Here is a 25213-nt window from a genome sequence, read left to right as displayed (position 1 = left end):
TCTTGCTTTTGGAATCTTGGAGGCAAATAATGATAAAATGAAGGGAGGGGGGCTTTTATGAACTTGATTTGAATTAATTTCCCCTCAAACCCACTTTCTAATGTTTATAAAATGACACTTTTCAAAATTTAAATGCTGCTGACTTATGGTTTCCTTTTTGTCCTGAAATTGGTTGAAATGATGCTTTTTCTTGAAAATTTTTGCAGGGATAGCTTCTGAGGAGTCTTGGCAAAGGGGACCAGGGCTGCATGCCAACTTCTGGAGAGTTTGAATTTTTACAAATTTTTACAAAACATGAGAAAATGACCTTGCCTTCAAAAACAGGGTTTTTGAACTCAAGGTAGAAAAAATAGCTGTACATGAAGTGGAGCTTTGATAGACATCCCTCTGGCCTGCTGGGCATTTATTGACTTTAAAGACATGACCTCAAAAGACAAAATTGGACCTAAACCCTAGACCTAGGACCTTGACTTCAAAACAAGACCAATGACCCTGTAAAGAATTTTATTGACTGAAACAACTTGAACCAACAGTGCCAAGAGGGGAACATAAAAACACAAGCTCCTCCATCAGGGTTATGGCATGCCTAATGGAATGCAATAAGATGACACAGATGAGACACCTACTAATGAAATGCAAAGAGTTTTGATCGCTGATGGAGGGCTACTAGACCAACTCTAACAAACCCCATGGCTGTGATTTTAGTTTCATCACCCAAATTGGATCCCAAATCCCATTGAATGGTTGCCGTTGTCTTCTGTTTTCCCTTCTTGTTGTTTCTTTTGGTTTCATTTCGGGATGAGGCTTCCAACAATGAGCTTCATCGTGACCCTCTCTAGAGCAATGCTTGAATGTAGTTTTCTCTCCTTCCTTTTTAATACATGCATTTTTCTTTGCCTTCCCTTTGAAATCCTTTTCTTTTCCCTTACTCTTAAATGGATTTTTACTACCTTCTTCTAGGGTTGTTTTCCCTCTTGCCTCAAGATGAGTGGCTTGCACACACACATCATCTAAGTTATTGGGATTAAACATTAAGATAGTATGCCTAAGGTAATTGTGTAAACCCCCTATGTACTTCAGCAAAGTGTCCCGTGACTGCAAACTTACACCTAACATCAGAGACCATTTTCTGAATTCTTGGGTGTAATCTTGCACATTTTGACCTTTAAGCTACCTAAATGTCTGCCAATTCATGATGGCTTTCTACATATAAGCTAGAGGGTAGAATTGTTTTTTAATTGCAACAATGAAATCATTCCAAGAAATCGATATCTTACCTTGTTTTTTAATCTCGTCTTGGGTCTTTGATTCCCACCATACTGGTGTTGCACCCTCCATTCTCAAGCAAGCTAACTGAATATTATGTCATCCTTTTGCAGGTTTTGAATCCTGCAATAGACCTCCAATTGACGAATCCAATTATCAAGTTTCTCTGTATTCACTTCACCATTATACATAGGCAGCTCCAATTTAACATCAAGTTTAAAAAAAGGTGATTTACTAGTTCCTTTTGAAGAATGATGATGAGTATGAGTAAGGGTTGTATTAATGGAAGAGTGTGAAGATGCTTGTGAAGAAGAAGATGAAGAAGATGGTGGAGACGGTGGAGGTTTGTCTCCATTCCTATTACCTCCTTCTGAAGAGCCTTCTCCGTTGGGAGGTTTGGAACTTTCTCCTTGCAACCTGCTATTCCTTTCTTCATAGAAGACCTTCCCCATCTCTGTCATATCAAAGAAAGCCCTTTTGAAGGTCTTCTGATCTTCTGTCATGTTTGTAGGTTCTCCTTCATGAGACACGATCTCTAGAGTCTCAACTACAACTTGAGATTGAATTGGTGTTGGAGATTGTGGCAACCTTGCTCTTCTTCCCCTTGACCCAACTTCAGGGCTTCCAACCAACTTTCCCTCACCTCTTTTGAGTTTTAACCTTGTAAGGATGACAAACTTGCAAAAAATTAAATCCTTCTTTCACAAAGCAAACTTAGTGCTCTGATACCAAATTGATCTAATTTAGAATATTAGTTTGTAGTGTGTTGACCACGACGTGTCAACGACCCATAGCAGTGCATTCGCGTTTTTTGCAAAAGGCATAGCGCCTGATAGATGTGTTCTTGCCGTTCAGTGATCATTATCAGCTTAAGGATCATGTTATAATGTAAACCCATTCTGCATGTATATGATGTAAATAATCTCAGCGGATTTGTGTCATGTATGTAATTGCCTAGGTAAACCTACTTTTTGGGTGATGATCTACAATCTAGGAGGGTTTTTGTCTCACCGATCCAATCTCGAATGGTTGGTAGAGTTTTTCTTCTGCGTTACTTGAAAGTTGGAATGGATTTTGTTACTGGGATCTTAGGCGAGTCCTAGTGTTATAGATTGAGTTTATGTAAAAGTGATTTGGGAATAATCTTAACTATTTCGTTAGGTTATTTATTACAAATTGCTTGGTCTGCTGGATTATATTTGTGTCACTGAAATGGGTAGTCTGTGAGGGTTTATTTCAGATGGGGTTTTCCCCTTGTGATGTAAAAGATATGAAATTTATGATGAGAAGTGTCTTGACCCTTGAGGGTTGGAAAAATAATTTATCCTCTCATAGGTTAATTAATTAAATTTTCTGGGCAAAAATTAATTGAAATCCTAAGCCAGAAATTTAATTAATTCTAGGTGCTAGGTAAATTTAAATTCTCTTAAAGCAAAATTTGTCGGTCCTTAAAATTAAATTTTAAGAGGTCTCAGAACTAAGGTAAATTGATTATTTTGCTAAATTTTAAGCCTTTGGTCCTTGGGGTTAAGTCAAAGTGAAAATTTTGAGGAACTTAATTCAAAAATATAATTTTTGAATTAATGAAAATGCATTTAATTGAAAAATTCGAATTTCCTCAAGAATTTGGAATTTCGATGGATGAGATTAAAAGAATTTTTGATCCTCATCAACTGTCGAGATTGCTTTGACGATGATCATTCCAACTAGCCGTTGGAGGATTTATCTTTAAATAGGAGGTCATTTGTCAGTCAGTTGATTCGATCTTTCGATCGTGTGCTAAGCGAAAAGCTCTTGTTTAAACTTTTTCGGATAATAAATGAAGACTTTGGGGTTAATTTTCATGTGTAATTTTTTTTTAGTCATTGATAATAGCTTCTGAAGAGTGATTTGAGTACATGTATCTTGCTTAGTCATTGGTGTTTAAATGATAATTTAAGTTTTGAATATAATAGCAGGTATCTCTATATATCTGAATTTTATTATCATTTTCTCGCTCTATGTTGATGGTTGAATTGAGTTTTGCAGGAAAGTCTTGATTTTTAGATCATCAGATGTTCGAGGAAGTTTTCAATTAGACTAGCCAACTCTCGATTCATGTTTTCTAAAGAGCCCAACTTAATTTGATCCCGGGCTTATCATAAGATATTTTTTACTGGTGATGCATGAAGGGTTTTGGCCTGAACACTTTCTTTAAAATAAAAAAAATAAATAAATTTTTTTGTGCTAAATCAATATATTTGGCTGTTGAAAGCCTCAGATTATCATATCAAGGAGTGGAGTTGGACTCACACTCCCTAGATCTGATAGATTTGCTATTCGTGTACATAGATCTGTAATATTTTTTGGTTTTCTCACTTGCGGTTTTCTGGGTTTTTGTATATATTGTTTGGGTGTTTCTTGTTGTCTTGCATCTATAGATCTGAGGAAAAAATCCGTGTAGAGTCTAGATCTGAGCCCTGGAGGGGAAATTTCGAAATTTTTGGGCAAACTGCTTAAAACCCTTGTTGTCATCGTTGCCTGCAAATCTACTGTCCACGTCCTTCGAAACCCTTGTATATGTAGCCTTATCCTTCCTTGATCCTGCAACTCCTTCACTCGCTAGTGGATCCCTCTCCTACGCTACCCACAACCTTCGATTTCTTCACTCCTCACGCTATCTATTTCTGCTACATTCTCCTCGTTGCCATTGTTGCTCCCTGCATCCTTCAAACTTCCACGCTGCCCATCGATCATTTGTTTAGCTCTTTCCAAAACCTGCGTATTCCCTCATTTCTTAACTTGCCCTCCTTGCTGTCCATGCATCTCTCTTGCTTCGTGTGACCTCGCTGCCTATCCGCAGACTTCTCCCTTTTGACCTCTGCTCTTGCGGCTCCCTTTTGCATCCTCATCCATCATTGTCCGCTGCTCATTTCCCCTCCGCCATCCATTGCTGCCACTTTCATATTGCCTCTTGCGTGCCTCTTCTGCTCCCCGCGTCCATTACCACTTCCTCTGCCCTGCTCGAACTCCAATGCCCATTGAATATTATTCGCTCCTCATCCATCTGTTGGGATCATGATTGCTGTTACACCAAAACCCATAGGTGTTAGTAAATGAACGCATCGCCAGAGTTAACAGATCCTCGAGAGGTGGTTAGTCCATGTCACAAAACACACGGGGAGCGCTGGATTATGTAATGCCCAACAATCTCCCCCCCAGCGCAAGCCGGGTGTGATTTGAACTCGAGACCTTTGGCTCTGATACCACTTGTTGGGATCACGATTGCCGTTACACCAAAACCCACAGGTGTTAGTAAACAGACGCATCGCCAGAGTTAACAGATCCTCGAGAGGCGGTTAGTCCATGTCACGAAACACACGGGGAACACTGGATTATCCAATACCCGACACCATCGAGCTGTCAGAGCTTGCACCTCTCCATTACTACCAGCGCGCAACTTTTCCTCTCCTTGCAACTCCGTCAACTTGCCCCAACACAAGCAAACAAAACCCTTCGATTTTCATTTTTTGTTTTAGTTTTCATGTGGGTTAGATCTGTTTGTCTCATTCGTTTTTTTTTTTATTGCTTAAATTTCATTTGTTTATATTCCTTTAATTTTACGATTAGGTTTGTAGTTTCATTACTTTCTTTTTAGACTTTTGACTTCATTTAAATAAAGCTTTAGTTTCATTTTTTTTTTAAATTTTCAATTCTTATTTTAAGTTTCATTTCATTTTGATTTTAATTTGATCTTTGTCTTTACTTTTCATTGATTTATTTATTTTTATTTCATTTTGAGAACAAATCTAAAAATCCAAAAAATAAAAAAAATCTAAAAAGTTCTAAAATTAAAAAAACATAAAAAGTTTATTTTGTGTGACTAGAAAATAAATCGAAATTAAATTTCACACTTAAAGGTTCTTAATTTTTTATGTGGCTTTTGGTCTATTAAAAAATTTGAAAATTATTAAATCAGTTTGATTTGTTTTGGTCCCATTTAAAAAAAATATCTTGATTAATCATTTACCACATTAAGTCTTGCTTAGCACATTGAAAAAGTTTTCCTAAGGACTAATTAAATTTGTCAATCTTTAGCTTCCTTCCTGGCATTTTTTTCGGTAAAATCTAAAAGAGAAGTTTTGTGGTATTAACATTTCTCTATAGTTAAACGCGCTTGACTTTTTTATATCTAAAGGTTAACTATAGGAAAGCGGTAAATTTTCCTAGATTTGGGTCACTAAGCATAATCATTTAAATTCTAGGATTGGAATTGATTAGCATTTATATTTCATGGATCTCTAGAAACTTGATCGCTAGAATACCTTGCATCTATTGAAATTGATCGTCATTGCTTGAATTATTTGATGCATGTTACATATATTGCGAATATTTTCAAGTAATTGTTAAAGTGCTCTGTCGTGGAATTATAATAGATTGTGCATCTTTGTTTCCTAAGCTGAGCATACTTTTGAGCATCTGTTGACATTGATATTAATTGCAAAGAAGTTTTTGTTCTCTTTGAGCTATAACTGTATCAGAAAGATTTGAAATAACCTTGTGTTCTAATTGTAATATCTTCAGGGGTTTAATTTTAAGTCTTCATCTAATAAAGCGAACATTTAATTTTGGTGATTGAGGTCTTTTGCAACATAAGTGTTTCTAATCCTCTAGTCTAACTTCATCCCATCATCTGGTGCATTTGCATATAAGTTAGCTTTGCATAATTAAAATTTACTTCCAAGCATAAGCTTGCTCGATAGAGACATAGATATCCATCCATCTTTGCTTGAGAAGCATGATTTAATGGTACTTAAAACAGTGACCTTGCAGTCGTCATGGCCACAACTCTCTGTAGCGCCGGAGGCACCGGGTATGTTAGATTTTCGGGAGAGGTATCTTTAATTACACCTTAGTGTGCTTTGCCTTATCTTCTCTCTGCCAATTACTACGAAATCAGGTTCAACACAGAAAGGATTGAAGGATTCACATTTAAGTAAGCATTTAACTAAAATTAACCAAGATTCTTGCATCTCACATTAGTTTTAGGATCTGCATTTCATATAAGATAGTCATTCATCTAAGCAGCAGTTGCTAATCGATTACTTGGTCTTAATTTCCCTAGCAAGATCATTGACTCCGTAAGGCACTGGTATCAATCGTTTAAAATCTAATAAAATCCTAAGTCTTGCTAAATCTTAATCAAGTACTTGATCGCTTCACTGTGTCTCTCAAACTGGTTGGTTCCCAACTAGTTCTTCTTCATTCCATTTTTCCATAGGGTCTACCCCCCTTAGCCTGTTGTAGGGAGACAGCTTAAACGGAGAGATTGGGGATTAGGGTGACAGCCCCCAATCTAAGCCGTTGTCGTGGTGCCTAGACATTCTGTGCGACAACACAGTGCTAAGATATTCCTTAGATTATAAACAAAATGCTTTCATTGTGCTTAAGGATTCATCAATTTTTACAAGTGAAATGAAGAGTTTTTATGTTAATTTACGAGTAATTTAATATAAACCAGAAACAGAACATCATCATAAATATGTACAGAACATCATCAAAAACAAATTACAACAAGCACATGATAAGGGAGTTCACCCCTCCTGGGCTACGTCTCCTTGGTCTAGCTTCCAATGGCTTGGGCCTCTCTATTATGCTCGAAAGTGTAAAAATTTGTGTTTACAATGCTCAAATGCTTATGAAACCTGCTCCAATGAGTCCAGAATACTAAAAAATGGCCATTTAGCCTCTTTTTGCATCCAATTTGGTGGAAAACTGAAGAAGTTATAACTTCTCCTTGTTTTGCCACTATTCGTTCCACAACTTGCTCCAAACTCGACATGATCCTACAAATTAGCTCCGAAAATCTGCTAACTGGGCGAAAATTTCGCTACGCGGCCGGCCATAATATGCCGGCACCGACTATCTTATCGCAAATCGCAATCGGCGGAGTTTTGCGGGCTTATGATCTTGTGAATGGCGGATGATGTGTGACTGCGATGTGGTGGACTCAACAGGACTATTAACTGGAACTGATAAACATTTCGCATCCGGGGACTTATCACATTTCACAATTCGACGGATAATGGAGGTTTTGTATATGAACCAATGTTTTACAACTCGGACTCAGATTCGGACTCGGCCGAGGATCGACTCGGACTCGGTAATGACTCGGCCGGCTCGATTTCAATGACTCGGTCATTGTAAAAAATACATTAAATATTTATTTTTTTATAAAAAAACATAATTTTAAATATTTTAAACATAATTTTAAAGATTTTCATTCAAGTTTCCAAACACACAACATTATAATATACATGGAAGACAACATATGATCAAAGTAGGCTCATGAACCAATCCATTATATCAAAATGGTACGGTGGTACCCAATGGCAATAGTAAATACTAAATACATAGTCAACTGTAGTCTGTCATACATGATCAAAGACTCAAGAGTCAAAACAAAATACAAATAACCAAGGAGGCTAGTAGCTACTGCCAGAGGAGCCAAGATCATCTCGACCAATCTCTGGATCATCATCATCAGAGTCAGACAAGGGGCCCCATGGCTCCTCCTCATCATCATCGTCTCCAACTGCAACTGTAGAAGTGGTGCCAGTACCACTAGGCTGTGCAGCAGATGCAAGCTGAGATAGAGTACAAATGCGGCTGCGCTTCTGTCGTGGCTGAGCAGAGGAAGGCGAAGCACCTACAACTGGAGTCCTACTAGCTGGCTGTGAGACTGAGGCTGGTGGATCGGGATCTGCATTCAACTGAACACGCTGCAGTGGATCTTCAACATCAATTTCATCAAGATCCTCATCAGGATCAAACTCTGGTAGACGACTCTCCACTACCCAATCTGATGTTGGATCAATGTCTTCCAACACAATGGGATCTGAATCAGGTTTTTTGTTCAGCAATTGGTTCCGTCTGAGCCAAAGGTTGTATTGGACAAAAACTAGATCATTCAACCGTTTTTGCTCCAAACGGTTTCTCTTCTTTGTGTGAATCCTCTCAAAGACAGACCAATTGCGCTCACACCCAGATGCACTGCAAGTTTGACTCAAAATACGAATTGCAAACCTTTGCAATTCAGGGCACTGGCCACCAAAGGCCTCCCACCATTGTGCTGCAAAAAACATAGGAGTGTAATGAATTATGAGTTAGATGAAGGCTGAAGCTCAACAAAATTACAAATTATATCTAACTTTCAAATTATAAATGATTTAACAAACTTTAATAAAAAAAGTAAAACCATTAAGAAATTGAAAATTGAAATTTTTGTTTACCTGGCTCATCTGCTTCTCTTGCAATCTTTGCTAGGTTCTTCCCAAAGGTACCTGTTGCATTGCTGAAGGATGTGACCTGCTGATGTATCAGCAGCTGATCAGACTCCGATGGGACCATGCGCTCAATGCAATCAACCAGTCCATCTCTGACCTCCCCCCTCAAAGCTCCTGACTCCTTAGCTTTATAATGATACCGTGGGTTCAAAAAATACCCAGCTGCATGTATAGGGCGATGGAGTTGATTGTTCCATCTTTCATCAATGATTGCCCAAATGGGCCCATACTTTGCCACTCTATCCTTGTATGCTGTCTTTATTTGCTCCTTTGCTTGATCCATAGCCTCATAAATGAAGCCCATAGCCAACCTTTCCCCATCCACCAACCGCAACACCTTAACTAGTGGCTCAGCAACCTTCACAATCTCTGGTGCCTTTCTCCAAAAAGTTTCATCATGGACTTTCCTTTTCAATTCTCTGCCTTCTGGTTTGTTAGACCAACTGCTTTGATTCCAATCATCACTGGAAAACATCTTTTGCAAGTTTCTATGTTGGGAAAGCATAGATTGCAATGTCAAAAAATGTGTAGCAAATCTAGTGATGGCAGGCCTAATAATATCCTTGCCTCCAGTGTGTTTCCTCATGAGGCTCAAAACCAGTGTATGATTGTAGATAAATTTTGTTATGCTTTTGGCATTATCTACAGTGTTTCTGACCCAATCTAATTTTCCAATATCCTCAAGCATGAGGTCTATGCAATGTGCAGCGCATGGGGTCCAAAAGATGGTCTTGTGTTTTTCCTCTAACAGTCTACCAGCAAGAACATAGTTAGAGGCATTGTCTGTGATGATTTGAACAACATTAGCCACCCCCACATCCTGAATAACCTCATCCAATAGCTGAAACAACAAGTGGCCATCTTTTACCTTATCAGATGCATCAACTGATTTTAAAAACATGGTTCCCTGTGGGCAGAAGACAAGAAAGTTTATGATGGTACGGTTTCTTTGATCAGTCCATCCATCTGACATGATGGTACACCCTGTTCTTGCCCATGATTCCTTGAAATCTTGCAAATACTCATTAATTGATGTAATTTCTTTCTGCAAACGAAACCCCCTTAGCTCTTGCATAGTAGGGCCTTTGAAGCCTTTTCCAGCAGCATGTATGGCCTCAAACATAGGCTCATAATATGGTGAATGAGCAGCATTAAAGGGGATATCAGCATCATACCACCATCTAGCTATGTAGTCACAAGCAGTCTCCCTCAATTCTTTCTTCCAATGGTCATCTAAAGTGGGCTGAGCAAGACCTTTACTAACTTCAGGACCATGTGCATCTGATGGAGAGGAGCCTGAGTGAGTGAAAAAACTTTTGATAGTCCCATCACCCTTCATTCTACCCTTTCCCTTATCTTGAACAGAAGCAAAAGAGGGAGGAACATAACGGAAAGGGTTTGATGCATCAGTTTGAGGGATAGAGGAAGAACCCTCAAACTCATAGTGGGGGTTGGCAGCCATCATTCTTTGTATCTCCCTCTTCCTCCCAATTTCAGCCTGTATCTCTTTTTGCCTAGTCTTTTCTGCATTAAATTTTTCAAAGCTTTCCAACAAATTCTTTCTAATCTCCCCAATTTCATTAGATTTACATGCAGTAATATTGCCTTTAATCCCTGCCAAGTGTTGTTTCAGCCTATTAATCCCCCCAGGACCTGACTTAATTTTCCTATGGCAAAACTTGCAACACATCTCATCATCAACCATTTCAACATATGCCCAAGCATGATCTTTTGCTCTAGGTGCCATTTTTTGACTAGGAAAACAATCTGAAAATGAAAAAAAAAAATAAAAATTGATTCAATGTTCATTTATTTGACTAAAAACACTCTCTAAGCTATCTTGATATGCACCTAAAATTTACTAAGTAAAAACAGATTTATAGAGGTGGAAAAAAATACCTCCAGGCACAAACTGCCTCCTCAAGCTTGCTCCAAAAATCAGCTCCTCAATGCTGCTCCAAATGGCTGCCCAAGAAGCTCCTCACTCCAGCTACAATGCTCCTCCAAGACTCCTCACTGCTGCTCCAAAACAAGCTCAAGAACTGCTCACTAACTCTCAAAGAAGACTCTCACTCAAATGCATAAGACTGCTGTGAGTGAAATGAGAGCATTTGGCTGTCTTAAATAGAGTTTGGGAGGGGAAATGGACCCCAAAAGCATTAAACAAATCACAATAACCCTTTCAGCTCCACAAACCCTAACTAACTTTATTAAAAAACAGCAAAAAAGTCATTTTTTTTGGGTAAATACGCTGCCACAGCCGGTTTTTATTGGTACGGCCGAGTCATGACGGGACCCGGCCGGGTTGACCGGGTCAGCTATGACTCGGCCGGGTCATTGGATGACCCGGCCGAGTCATAGCTGACCCGGTCAACCGAGCCGGGTCAAGGGCCGGGTCAAGGTGGAGGCTATTGAAACGGAACGAAACGGCCGTTTCCGTTTCGGTTCGGCCGTTTCGTAAAACTATGATATGAAGAACTTTGCACCATTGCGGTTTATGATTGCAATATCGCATCGCAACCTAGTACCTTTTGGGGGCCGATTCTGTAACACCAACCCTTCGCCAATCTGCGATTGCGATCCATTGCATCGTGCCTCCGGTCGTTTCTTGAAAACCTTCCCGTCTTGCCTTATCGCATTGCATGCTTCCCTGCTCGGCGGTCGATTTCTAACGCCGACCAGCATGCGATTGTGATTTGCGACATGCGGGGGCCAATGGCAACTTGCCACTTGGTGCCTCATTCACTAAAGGACCTTGCCACATCATCCAATCCTAGCATGCGAGCAAGTCAAACTTGAACTTTGACTTGCTATAACTTCTGTATATGAGTTCAGATTTGAGTGTTGTTCACACCATTGGAATCTGAATGACGACCTCTTCGATTTGAAGCTAAGTTTATCAAGATTCTGACACTTCGATTTTTGAGCATAATTTTGAGCACTTGATCAGACACCCATAGGAGAAATTTTTCTCCTAGATGGCCCTTAGTCGACAACCAATAGATCCTTGAAGCCACCAGATAGTTCGATGTACCCCCATCTTCGTCACTTGAGCCAATCGTTATGATTCCTCAACCATCTGCTATCTTCACATGTTTGAAGGTGGGCATTCCAACCCTGGAGGTATGGCTTTCGTTATGTAGTTGGTTATTTTTTCTTACTTACCATGGACACTTCTAGGCATGGGTTAGTGGGGGGATTCAACAAAAAGAATGGGCTTGGTTTGTATTCGTCTCCTTGTCCAATTTGGTGGTTAACCTTGTATCCTAGTCTCGTGGGACCCCCTTTATGGGCTATTAGCTTTAGGAGTGGCATTACATGGGAAATCTCGATTTTGGTTTCGTGGTCTCGCTTGCCGACGTCACATACATCACTCCCCTCCACTCATTATAATCCCTTTTCACATATTTCCCATCTCTGTCATATCAAAGAAAGCCCTTTTGAAGGTCTTCTGATCTTCTGTCATGTTTGTAGGTTCTCCTTCATGAGACACAATCTCTAGAGTCTCAACTACAACTTGAGATTGAATTGGTGTTGGAGATTGTTGCAACCTTGCTCTTCTTCCCCTTGACCCAACTTCAGGGCTTCCAACCAACTTTCCCTCACCTCTTTTGAGTTTTAACCTTGTAAGGATGACATAAACTTGCAAAAAATTAAATCCTTCTTTCACAAAGCAAACTTAGTGCTCTGATACCAAATTGATCTAATTTAGAATATTAGTTTGTAGTGTGTTGACCACGACGTGTCAACGACCCATAGCAGTGCATCCACGTTTTTTGCAAAAGGCATAGCGCCTGATAGATGTGTTCTTGCCGTCCAGCGATCATTATCAGCTTAAGGATCATGTTATAATGTAAACCCATTCTGCATGTATATGATGTGAATAATCTCAGCGGATCTGTGTCATGTATGTAATTGCCTAGGTAAACCTACTTTTTTGGTGATGATCTTCAATCTAGGAGGGTTTTTGTCTCACCGATCCAATCTCGAATGGTTGGTAGAGTTTTCCTTCAGCGTTACTCGAAAGTTGGAATGGATTTTGTTACTGGGATCTTAGGCGAGTCCTAGTGTTATAGATCGAGTCTATGTAAAAGTGATTTGGGAATAATCCTAACTATTTCGTTAGGTTATTTATTACAAATTGCTTGGTCTGCTGGATTATATTTGTGTCACTGAAATGGGTAGTTTGTGAGGGTTTATTTCAGATGGGGTTTTCCCCTTGTGATGTAAAAGATATGAAATTTATGATGAGAAGTGTCTTGAGGGTTGGAAAAATAATTTATCCCCTCAGGTCCAGATCAGCTGGCATCTGCATTGAAATCCGTGCTAGACTCCTTTGTTTTTTTTTGTGTCTTGGGAACGTGTAGATGGCCTCGCTAAAGGCAGTCAGCGCTTTAATGGTACCAATTATAACATCTGGAAACATAGAATGTTGACCATTTTTGAATATAGGCGTCTTGACCAACTCATTTTGGGCAAAGAGCTCAGTCCTGGTACACCTTGTGCAGATCAATAAAAGTTTGATGATCGAAATCGAGAGGTTGTTATGCTTCTCAAACTCTCTGTGACTGATGATCAGTTACCACAGATTCCTTCAGGCAAGACAGCTGCTGAAATCTGACAACATTTGAAGGAATTGCATGAGACATCCAACAAGAGAAGAGCTTTCTTTCTAAAGAATTAATTGTTCTCCATCATGATGGATGAACATATGTCTTTACAGGAACATCTTAACAAGGTTAAAGACATTCGAGATCATCTCGAAGCCATTTTTCGGACCATGGAGGAAGAAGATATGGTAGTCATCACTCTGAAAAGTGTACCAAAACCTTATGAGCACTTCATAGAAACACTCAACATTACCTCCACTAATGTTGATCTGAAGTTTTCGGAGTTATGCACCAAACTCATGCAGTAGGATCATTGGAAACAATAGTTTGGTAGTGGTGCTTCATCAGCCTCCTCAGAAAATGCTTTTGCTACTAAATATTAGTCCTCTCAATCCTTTCAGCAGACAGGTTCTTCTCAGCTTTCTGATCCTATTAAGAAGAAAAATGTGCAGTGTAATTATTGTCACAAGTTTGGCCACATGAAGAAAGATTGCCGACAGAGAATTGCTTTTGAACAGAAGAAGCAGGGAGGGTCTCATCAGCAAGCGAATGTTGCAGAACATTCCGAGCAAAAGGAATCTGCCTTTTACGCCTTTATGGCTAAGAGGTCCTCAGATCATGCCCTGTCCTCTGTCTGGTACATTGACTCTGGTGCATCACATCATTTTTCTTACAGGTGTGACTGGTTTATCGACTTCTCATCTTTCAGTGATTCCATGGTATTTGACGAAGGTGAAGAGTACATAGTGGCTGGCAGAGGTACAGTTCAGATCTAGTCTGGTGGGCGCACATTCATCTTCCTGAATGTGTACTATGTTCCTGTATGGAAATTAATTTGCTGTCTGTCAGCCAGATTATGAGGAACTCTCCTCAGCTTGATGTGGTGTTCAGTGCGCACAAGTGCTCCATTATTGACAAGGAAACTCGCCTTACGGTTGCTGTTGGCTTAGAGGATCATGGTATATAAGGCTTCTTGACACTGGTGATTCTTCAGAAGTGGCTCTAGCAGCTCGTGTTTCTCCCATCAGCACTCTATGGCATCAACGATATGGGCATTCAAACTCAGCAGTTGGGAGTGTGCAGCGCCTGTCAAGCTGGCAAGCAACATCACTCTTCATTCAAAGATGGAGAATCTTGACGCGCATCTAAGGTACTCCAGTTAATTCATGTCGATATTTGTGGTCCTATGAATACATCTTTAGTTATTGGTTGCAAATATTTTTTGCTTATTGTAGATGATTTCAGTAGAAAGATGTGGGTGTACTTTCTAAAACATAAATCTGATGTATTTAGTATCTTTCAGAAGTTTAAGTCCTTAGTTGAAAAAGAGTCTGGCTGCAATATCATAACTCTCAGGACAGATAACCTGGGGGGGGGATTTTGTTCTTCTGCTTTCTCCAACTTTTGTGATACCCATGGCATCAAACGCCAGTTAACTACACCCTATACTCAGCAGAATAGTGTTGTCAAACATCGCAACCGTACGGTTGTTGAAATGGCTTGTTCCATGTTACAACACAAGAGTGTTTCGAACAAATTTTGGGCTGAGGCAGTGTTTATTGCTGTCTATCTTCTTAATCGATCACCTACTCAGGCTGTTAAGGGGAAGACTCTAGAAGAGGTTTGGTCTGGCCGTAAGCCTAAGATCAGTGATCTCAAAGTGTTTGGCTCGGTTGCATATGTTTGGATTCCAGCTGCTAAGCGATCTAAGTTGGATTCCAAAAGCTAGAAACTCATGACGATTGGGTACAGTGATCACCACAAGGCCTATAGGCTGATAGGTTTAGACACTGATTGTCTTATCCAGAGTTGCAGGAATCGCCCCCCCCCGGATCCTAACACGGAACCGCGACCCGTACGGAATCGTTCCGGAATCTCGATGCGAAGCGCGATTCCAAATTTCAGGTGGCGCGATTCCGTTTTTTAAAAATGGTTCCTGGTTTTTAGGTGGCGGTGGCCCGGATCCGCGCTTCGGAGGGCGATTCTGGCATCCGGTTGCGCCACGCAACCCGCCCGGAAGCGCACGCAACCCGGACGCAACCCGCGGGCAGCAAAAACGAACTTAATTTTTTTTTAATTTCTTTTAAAAGTTAACTTAACTTAGCATGAGGGGGTGGGTTAGGGTGAGTTTAGGGTGAGTTTAGAAAAGAATAAAGCCCCCATTCTCTTCTCATTTTCTCACTTTGAGTTTATGAGAGTTGGAGAAGAGAAGAGAGGAGAGGAGAAGAGAAGAGAGGAAAGGAGAGGAGAAGAGAGGAGAGCTTGGAGGAGTGAAGAAGGAGGAGCTAGGAGAAGGAGGAGGAGCTTGGAGCAAGAGCTTGGAGGACTTCATCTACAAGAGCTAAAGAGGTAAGTTCAAACCCCAAACTCCCTTGTTTTTTTGAAAAAAAAATTGTATTTTTCTCCTCCCTCTCCTACTCTTTCCCATTGTTTCTACTTGCTCCTTTATTTACAGGTTGTCCACCACCTATATCCATATTCCAAGATGGTGTTCTTTTGGCTTCTATGTATCATTCCACTCTTGGTTTTAATGATGGCAAGGGTGAGGAATAGAGGGGAAGAGGAAGGGGATGAACTTGGTCCTAATAGTAGTGACCCAATGTATGATGAGGAGGAAGGGTTTGAAGAGGAAGGGGATGAACTTGAAGGGGACACTGAAGCACAAGATGGGAAAGGTACATCAAATCCCTTGTGGAACTATGTGACCAAACTTGAAGGGGGAAAGGGTGGTGGATCTTACAAATTTTTGTGCCCTCATGGTTGTCATGGAGGAAAACCATATACGGGTTCATATACCCGTCTGAGGAGGCATCTTTGTGGGGTGCTGGACAGTGATGAAAAAAATGGTTCTGTGGGGGTAACCATTTGCCCAAACATTTCAAGTGAACAAAGACAAAAATACATCCAAATAGAGATGGCTGCACAACAAAAAAACAAGAAACAAAAAACTCATTCTGAATCAAGTGCAACCTCTAAATTTGGTAGTTGCCCATCTCCTCATGGTACTTCTGCAACCTCTGGAGGTAGAAAAACAATAGGGGATTTCCTTAATGTTGCTGGGAGGGATGATGTGGATGGAAAGATAGTCCGTTTTCTTTGTGCTTGCGGTGTACCATTCAATGTGCTTCGCTCTCCCTATTGGCATGACATGGTAAAGGCCATCAATGAAGCCCCAAAAGGATACAAGGCCCCCAACTATGAGAAAGCTAGAACAGTGTTATTAGAAAGAGAAAAAGCTAAGGTTCAAAGAGCTTTGACACGTTTTACACATGAGTGGGTGGATTATGGGGTATCCATTGTATCAGATGGGTGGACAAATATTAGAAACCAACATTTGATAAATGTTCTTGGTGTTTCTTCTAGTGGTGCAGTATTTATTGCATGTCATGACTCCTCCTCCATCAGTGCAACTGCACAAAACATTGCAGATCTCCTATTGAAATCAATCAAAGATGTTGGTCCGAATAATGTGGTTCAAGTGATCACAGATAATGCAGCAAATTGTAAGGCAGCAGGAAAAATTATTGAGCGTACTCATCCACACATCTTTTGGTCTGGGTGCCTGGTTCACACATTGAACCTTTTGATGCATGATATTGTGAAACACAAAGATTGTGGGTGGATTGCTGAGGTTTACAGGAAAGGGAAGCAGCTCATTAAATTCATCACAGGGCATACAAGGGTAAACTACTTCTATGGCACTTACTCCAAGTTGCAATTGCTTAAAATTGCAAAGACAAGATTTGCTAGTTATTACCTCACCTTTAGGCGGCTAGTGAGGGTGAGACAAGCTTTAACTAATCTGGTGTGTGCTGAAACATGGGATGGAATTAACACTGACACAGATGGTGCTAATGTAGTCAAGGACACTGTTCTTGACAGTTACTTTTGGTCACAGGTTAAATATGTTTTGCAATTCACCAAACCAATTTATTACATGATCAAGTTTGCAGATTCAGATCGACCAGTAATTGGGGAGGTGTATGAGCAAATGGATAGCATGTTGGGGCAGATTAAAGACATTGTTGAGCCTAGAGATACCACCTTGTACAATTATATTCGTGTAGAGGTGCAAAACCGATGGGAAATGCTAAATATTCCATTGCATGCATTAGCATATGTTTTGACACCTAAATACTATCATCCATCATGGCTTTCAAAACCAGCACCTGGGGGGGGAAGCAGGAAAAAACCACACCAAGATAGAGAGGTTCACGAAAAATATATGGCTGCATTGAGTAGATTAATCCCTGATAATGAGGAGGCTGCATTGGTACGGAGACAGGTGAGCAACTATACGCTCAACACTGGTCCATTTGGGAGCATGCATGCAATTCAAGATCGAGAGCATTTTTCTGCTCTTGAGTGGTGGAACATGCATGGAGGGGCTACTCCACTTCTACAGAGTTTGGCATTGTGGGTGCTATCATAGGTGGTAAACACTTCTTCTACAGAGAGGTGTTGGAGCTCTTATTCTTTCATCCACAGTGTTAAAAGGAACAGGTTGAGTTTAGACCGGGCAGAGAGCTTGGTTTATGTTCATTACAACTTGCGATTGTTGTCCCATTACTGTGAAGATGCAAAGTCTAATAAAGACTTGTTGACTTGGGACAAGAATCCAGAGGAGCCCAATTTGGAGGATGGAGTGTTGCGACTAGAGCAATTAGAGGATGCTCTTATCCAAGTATGTCCATTGTGGTATGAATTTTCCAATTTTCCCTTATAAAGCATTTCTCTAATTCATGTTTTTAATTTTTTTGTTAACTAGTGTTTTTTTTTTTTTTGCATGAATTTTTTGAGCGATTCTAGGATGACGATGACCGTGTTGATATGCCACCACCCCCACCCCCATCTGGTCCCTTGGTTCCTAGGTTCCATTGTTCAACACCAACAGCAGGGGGTTCTTCTTCATCAGTTCCAGTGCCACAACTTACACAGGGACCATCTTCTTCATTGCCACCACGTGGAGGCCTGCCATCACGTTCTATTCGTGGTGGAAGGAGGAGAGATTAGTAGATATATTCACAATCTACTTCTTTTTGTCATAGATTACTCATTAGACTTGTAGACTTGTGAATTTGAATTTTGAACCTTTTTGGCTTGGCGGTGACCAAGTGACATATTTTGTAAACATTATTATTTGAATTTTGGACATGACAAATGTTGACAGTTGCTCACTTGCTAGATAAATCATAATATGCTCTATGTTTTATGTTTTATAATATGCTTAAATGTTTTATGTTTTATAATATGCTTAAAAATTTGATGTATGTTTGTAATAGCTAGAATATAGATGATTGTTGTACATACTAGTAACTACAATGGAATCATGGATGCCATATCTATCTTGATTTATGCAAAAATATGCATGTTTTCATGTCTTCTACAATTAATTTGGTATTTGGGATGTTTGTTTTGAGTATAAATGCAAAAAAATATAAATATATATATATATATATATATATAGCAGACGCTTCCGCGGACGCTTCGCTTCCTAGATTTTTGGAAAATGACGCTTCCGCGCTCCGCGCTTCCGCTTCGCGCTTCCACTTCGCTCCCGCTTCGTGCAACATTGGTCTTATCTTTAGTCGGGATGCAGTATTTGATGAAGACAGAGGGTTCTTTCAGTCCTCTCTTTCTGAGCAGTGTTCTGAGGATCAACCTCCTAGTGTTTTTCTTTCGTTAGGTTCACCTGATGGGAGGGATGATGCAACATTAGTATTTGATAATGCACTACTTGAGTTCCCTCTGGAAAATAATCCTCCTGTTGCTACTTCGATTGTTCCTGAGCCTCCTCCACCTACTCCAGATATTGGTTCTTCTACTCTTCGGCCTAAATGGTGGGCTAAATCTATTGGTGATCTCCGGGATAATGAGCTCCTTGAAGGTAGAACTTCCAGAAATAAGAGCAAACATCAGCCTACAGTAAATTTTGCTCTTATGGCTAATTTACACAGTGTTTTTGAACCTCAAACCTATTCAGAGGCTAAGGGCATACCTGAGTGGGAACATGCTATGGAAGCTAAGTTCCAGAGTCTTCAAAAGAATCACACTTGGAACCTTTCTGATCTTCCTACAGGGAAGAAGCCCATTAGCTTCAAATGGGTGTATAAAGTGAAATACAAAGCTGATGGAACCCTCGACAAGTATAAGGCTTGCCTTGTTGCTCGAGGGTTTTCACAGAAGGAAGGCATAGACTATGAGGATACCTTTTCTCCTACAGCCAAGATGAGTACCATATGACTCATCCTTGCTTTAGCAGCTCAGTTCAATTGGAAAGTCCATCAGATGGATGCAAAGAGTGCTTTTCTGAATGGTGACTTACAGGAAGAAGTTATATGACACAACCTCCAGGATTCAAGGTTGCCGGTCAAGAACAAAAAGTCTGTAGATTAGTCAAAGCACTCTATGGTCTGAAACTAGCCCCTCGGGCTCGGTACATGAAAATTGATAAGTACCTAATAGATCATGGCTTTCAACAGAGTCCATCTAATGCAAACTTATATATCAAACGTACTGGTGATGATATTTTGTTTGTAGTTGTCTATGTGGATGACCTTATCATTATTGGCAGTTCAACACATTTGATGCTTAGGATCAAACAGGATTTGTGCAACACTTTTGATATGACAGATTTGGGACTTCTTCATTACTGTTTGGGGTTTGAAGTCTGGCAGAGCTCGAACAACATCTTTCTCTCTCAGTCCAAGTATGCCAGAAATCTTGTGGATAGGTTCAAAATGCAGGGTTGCAAACCTGCCACGACTCCTATGGAACCAGGGCTCAAACTTTCAGCTCAGCCATCCTCCCCACTTGTGGATGAAACTTTATTCAGGAAATTAGTGGGTAGCCTCATCTACCTTACTCCCACTAGACTTGATATCAGTTTTGCAGTGAGCTACATTTCCCGCTTCATTTCAGCTGCTAACGCTGATCATTGGATAGCAGCGAAGCGTGTGCTGCGTTATGTGAGTGGCTCTCCTGATTATGGACTTTTGTACACTCGGAGTTCAGATCCTACACTCAATGGTTACACAGAATCCGACTGGGCAGGTTCGGTTGATGACCGTAAATCTACAACTGGGTATGTGTTTAGTCTGGGATTTGGTGCTGTCACATGGACTAGTAAGAAGTAGTAGGCAGTGACTCTCTCCTCGACAGAAGCAGAGTATCGAGGAGCAATTAAGGCATCTTGTGAGGCAGTTTGGCTTCGACGTATGCTTGCGGATATGCATGTTTCCCAGGCAGGTCCTACTCCCTTGTTCTGTGGTAATCCGGGAGTGCTCAAACTCGCCAAGAATTCAGTCTTCCATGAACGAACAAAGCATGTGGAAACTCATTGTCACTACATTCGACAGCTTGTTGAAGACGAATCCATTCAATTTCTGTATGTTCCCACAACGAAGCAGCGAGCCGAAATCTTCACCAAGCCCCTTGGTCCTAATAAGTTTGTAAAATTCGGAGGGTCTATAGGTGTTGTAAATAGATTGAGCATTAAGGGAGGGTATTAAAATAATGCTATCCTAGTATTTAATGCTCATTTATGTAGATAAGATCGTCTGTGATCTTATTAGCAGTTTCTTAGTAGAAACTTGCTATTTTTATTTCCTAGTAGAAACTTGTTGTTTCTTTAAATACTTTTGTATTATTTATTGAGCTTCACTGCTCATTGTAAATCAATTCAATTCATTCATTGATTAGTAAGCTCTATCTTCTGAGTCTCTCCTATGAAGGGCTCTTGAAATCACTATCTTTGCATCATTGATATGTCATTCTTAGTGATTTCACGTATACCAGGCCTTTGTTATGAACATAAATTATGTAAAAATAAATAAAAATAGATAATAAATAATAATCATAATAATATAAATATCATAATAAATAATAAGTAAATTAACTAATGGTTAGTTAATAATGAAAAGGCATGTCTTAGAGACATGTTTGTTTTTGAAAGGGTACTTACCTGGCTATATATACAGGACCCTCATTCTCATTTGTAATCATCCTACATTCATTATTTTATACAATATACAATTTACAATTACTATCCTACAATGGATGTCTTTGTTTATGAAGTATTTTAAATATTTTTGCGCTCTGTATATGACTTTTGGTCGTTACATTGGTATCAGAGCTACATCTGATCCGGCCTTTGGCCATCAACCTATCATCAACCTTGTTGTCGTTGTGATTTCAACGTTTCGCTACACCAGTCTTGGAGATTCTCCATTCCACCGGTTTCGTCATTAAAGGCTTTGGCCATTAAACAAAAACAAAAAAAGGGAAGAACAAAATATGATAGTCAAAGAAAAAAATAAAATTAAAAGAAGTACATATAAATATTAAAAAAATAAAAAAGATTTAAAAAAAGTAAAAGAAATAAATATAGTCTGATGTAAATTTTGAAGGAGCACATTATTGATAAAAAATGCATGATAAAGTTAAGAGGGAATATTTCTAAATATATTTAAAACTATATGTAAGAGAAGGAAGAGTAAGTAATATTATCTTGATTCTTCATTAAGTGGTTGACAAGTCCGTGGTTTGGAAACACATCGTAATCGCCCATGGTATTTTAAAAGTAAAAGAAAAACAAAAGGAATACAAAATCTCTTTATGTGAATGGTAAGTTTTACTTTAACGTGGAAAATGTTAACGATGGTTTTAGAAACCAACCCATGGTAACTGCCCATGGTATTTTAAAAGTAAAAGAAAAACAAAAGGAATACAAAATCTCTTTATGTGAATGGTAAGTTTTACTTTTTATGTGGAAAGCATTAACAGAGGTTTTAGAAGCCAACCCACGGTAATTGCCCATGGTATTTTAAAAGTAAAAGAAAAACAAAAGGAATACAAAATTTCTTTATGTGAATGGTAAGTTTTACTTTTTACCTGGAGAACATTAACCAAGTCAAAAGTACATAAGTGAGCATATATTTTGTATTATACCCCAAAGAGGTGAATAGCCACGTTTCACTAGGGTTGTAACTTAAAAAAGAAAAAAGAAAAATTATTATAAATAAAAGATATATAAAGATAAGTATTATATTATAAAGTGGTATTTAAAGAAAAGTTCAAGTCATAAAATTATTGAAAATATATATAAGTACAAAGTGGGCATCATTATAAAAGGTTACATAAGGAGAAAATATCAGTTAAGAGTTTACGTTAAAGTGAAGTTGAATTAAAGTTTAAAGAGTTATATGAAATTTAAAAAATAAATACAAAGGACAATAAGATATTTAAAAGAAGCCAATTGAAACAATATTTAAATATTCTTTTTAAAGTAGAAAAGGAAAAAAATGTAAGTAGAAATATATAAATAGAATACAAAGGAATTTTCAAATAATAAGGATAATAGGAAATTGGATTCAGAGAGTTTTGAAGAATTATATATATATATATTAAAAAGACACTTTTAAAGGAGGCTTGAAGTACAAAGTCCAAAGGAACTTTAAATATATTCCTGAAGTCATCTCAATAAAACAAAATGGGATCAATCATTGAAAAAAATGATGGAGCTCAATTTTAAAATGTCGATGGAAGAAAGATTTTCCTATAATGGTCTTTCAGTTACAGATCACAGAGTAATTATGTTAAAAGGAAGTATCCAAGGAAGAGAAGTTAATGTCGCCATCAACTCAAGCAATGATAAAAATTATATCAATATCAACTTGGAAAATCAGCTATTAATTGCAGAGCTAAGCATTGGTGTAAGGAAAAATATGTTTGACCAAAAAGAGTGTAAAATTAGTGATCTAGAAGTGATAATAGGTCATTATGAGTACATATCTCAATTCATGTTGTAAGGATGGATAAAAACACTGACATCATACTCAGTCCTGGTTTAAGGATCTGGGTACATTCATGTTAAACATAGAGAAACAAGACTTGATGTTTCCTTATAAAGGGAAGATGGTCATGTTTCGAGACATAACAAGTAAATCAAAATCAATAAAATATTCATTGAAATACCTTAAGGATATCTCAGACTTTATGTTTCAAGATAACAAAAAAACTATATCAAAGAAACAAAAAGATCTTGAAGAAGTCATCTGCAGTAAAGACAAAGAAATTTCGCGCCTCAGAGATCACCAAGAAAAACTAATCGAACAAGTCAAGAAAGCTAAAGCATCAAAGAAGGAACTTACGGAGCATTTATTAGAACAAGAAGAAGAAAATTTACGTTTAAAGAACCTTAACCAAACATTAGTAGACAAATCAAGTATTTAAAAGAAGAGAAGCGTGAAGCCCAAAATAAAGTTGACTCAGAGAATGAGGAATGCAAAAATCATAATCAAAATCTGCTCAAACAAATTAAAAAACTTAAGGCCGAAAAGAAATCATTGACGAGCAGGTTCAAATAACTTATCGCAAAGGAAGCATCAAAATCTCGAGATGTAACAGTCCAAGTTGAAGAAACAAACATCGATTCCACTAATCTCACAGTTCAGGCAAATCCAAACCCTATTGAAGTAAAAACATACTCAGAGGTTGTTGTTTAAACATAGTCAACAACAATAATGCTTGATGGAAATCAGGAAATTGCCATAAAAATGTTTAAGGAAGTTCAAACAAGAAAAATTCCTTATCTACATCCGAATCACAAGAGTAGACACCTTAATCAATCTACAAATCTATATCACATAGAACATAAACAAACTTATGTTCCGAAGAATATTGAAGTGAGCTCAATCCGGTCATACGATAACTATTCACCACACATCTCCAAGGATTAGAAGATTCCCAAAAGATTAATCTAGGATGGTCTGATCCGTTTTTAGTACGACAATTTTGTCTATCGCTCAGAACATCATATTGTCTTGTATCAACAAAGATAAAAGCTCAGAAACAAGAAGATATTCCAAACAACAGAAGAGATCCGATCCTTCATTAGTAAGCTTTGAGGACAAAGCTTTTTGAAGGAGAAGGCAATGTTATGAACATAAATTATGTAAAAATAAATTAAAAATAGATAATAAATAATAATCATAATAATATAAATATAATAATAAATAATAAGTAAATTAACTAATGGTTAGTTAGTTAGTTAATAATGAAAATGCATGTCTTAGAGACATGCCTGTTTATGAAAGGGTACTTACCTGGCTATATATACAGGACCCTCATTCTCATTTGTAATCATCCTACGTTCATTATTTTATACAATATACAATTTACAATTACTATCCTATGATGAATGTCTTTGTTTACGAAGTATTTTAAATAGTTCCGCTGCGTATACGACTTTTGGTCATTATAGCCTCAACCCATCGACAAAAGTCCGTAAAGAGAAGGCGACAATAACTGAGTTGATAGTGGGTGTTTGTCCCATTGTTGCCACTTGGTCTAGTAGTTTCCCCTTTGGAATGTTGAAGTTTCTAAGTCTACCAGTTAGAAACCCTCCATGCACTTTACTGATTTATTGCTACCTACTTGTTACATTACTTAACAAGTTATTTACAATGTAAATACTGAAAATAAACACTAGTGCATGCTCAACATATTACAGATCATCAACTGAAGGAAACATAAACAAGCACACAAATGACACTGTTATTTTTGGGCCAATGTCCCCGGAAAAACCCAATGTGGGAAAACCGGTGCAACTATCTGAGGGTTTTCTGATGAAGCAATTTCAGAGTACAATCTAGGTGCCAAATCCAGCTTACCCAACAAAGAATTTCCTTGGCAGTAGTACCTCTCAGTCTGAGACAAATGTCTTGGCTGAAACCTCGAATAAACCTTGCGGCAGCTCTTCTGTTAGGATATTCCGACACATAGGAAATAGTTAAGTACAACTTGGTCTAGTATAGAGTTAGGTATAGAGTTAGGTAAAGTGTGTTTCTTTACTATGTACATTTTGTAACTTACAATCCGACGGTCACGATATGTAGTGATTCGACGTTCATTCTCTCCTCGGTATTACCGACACTTGATTTGTGGCTTAACACCCGATTGGTCCATGATCTCTATTTAAAGAGCATGGAGGGTCATTTGTAGGGTAATCCG

At 38.7% G+C, this 25213-nt stretch overlaps 2 protein-coding genes across 2 annotated transcripts in view; one reads left to right on the top strand and one right to left on the bottom strand.

Annotated features, from left to right (window-relative positions):
• LOC149233535 (Zinc finger, C3HC4 type (RING finger) family protein) overlaps window positions 1–25213 on the top strand; it is a 357687-nt gene that overhangs the window by 272313 nt on the left and 60161 nt on the right. The window lies entirely within an intron of this gene.
• On the bottom strand, window positions 7604–8930 carry LOC149233536 (uncharacterized). The gene is made up of 2 exons (XM_089376755.1): window positions 8538–8930; window positions 7604–8377 (listed from the first exon to the last, which is right to left on the bottom strand). The coding sequence occupies exons 1-2, from the start codon at window positions 8893–8895 to the stop codon at window positions 7731–7733; spliced, it is 1005 nt and encodes a 334-aa protein (XP_089232881.1). The 5' UTR covers window positions 8896–8930; the 3' UTR covers window positions 7604–7730.

The sequence above is a fragment of the Pinus tabuliformis genome, chromosome J (genome assembly GCF_031772625.1).
Source record: "Pinus tabuliformis cultivar Carrire ecotype Pingquan chromosome J, CPIR1, whole genome shotgun sequence".
NCBI lineage: Eukaryota > Viridiplantae > Streptophyta > Pinopsida > Pinales > Pinaceae > Pinus > Pinus tabuliformis.
Note: the sequence above shows the minus strand (reverse complement) of the source record. Positions and strands in the feature narration are given on the sequence as shown.

What these genes read in the sequence shown, in the direction of transcription:
- LOC149233536 (XM_089376755.1), bottom strand. Translation starts at nt 8,895, where the DNA reads ATGGGCTTCATTTATGAGGCTATGGATCAAGCAAAGGAGCAAATAAAG. An exon ending in AAGAGAAGCAGATGAGCCAG is followed by an intron (nt 8,378 to 8,537) that starts GTAAACAAAAAT and finishes TGTTTTTTGCAG; the next exon opens with CACAATGGTGGGAGGCCTTT.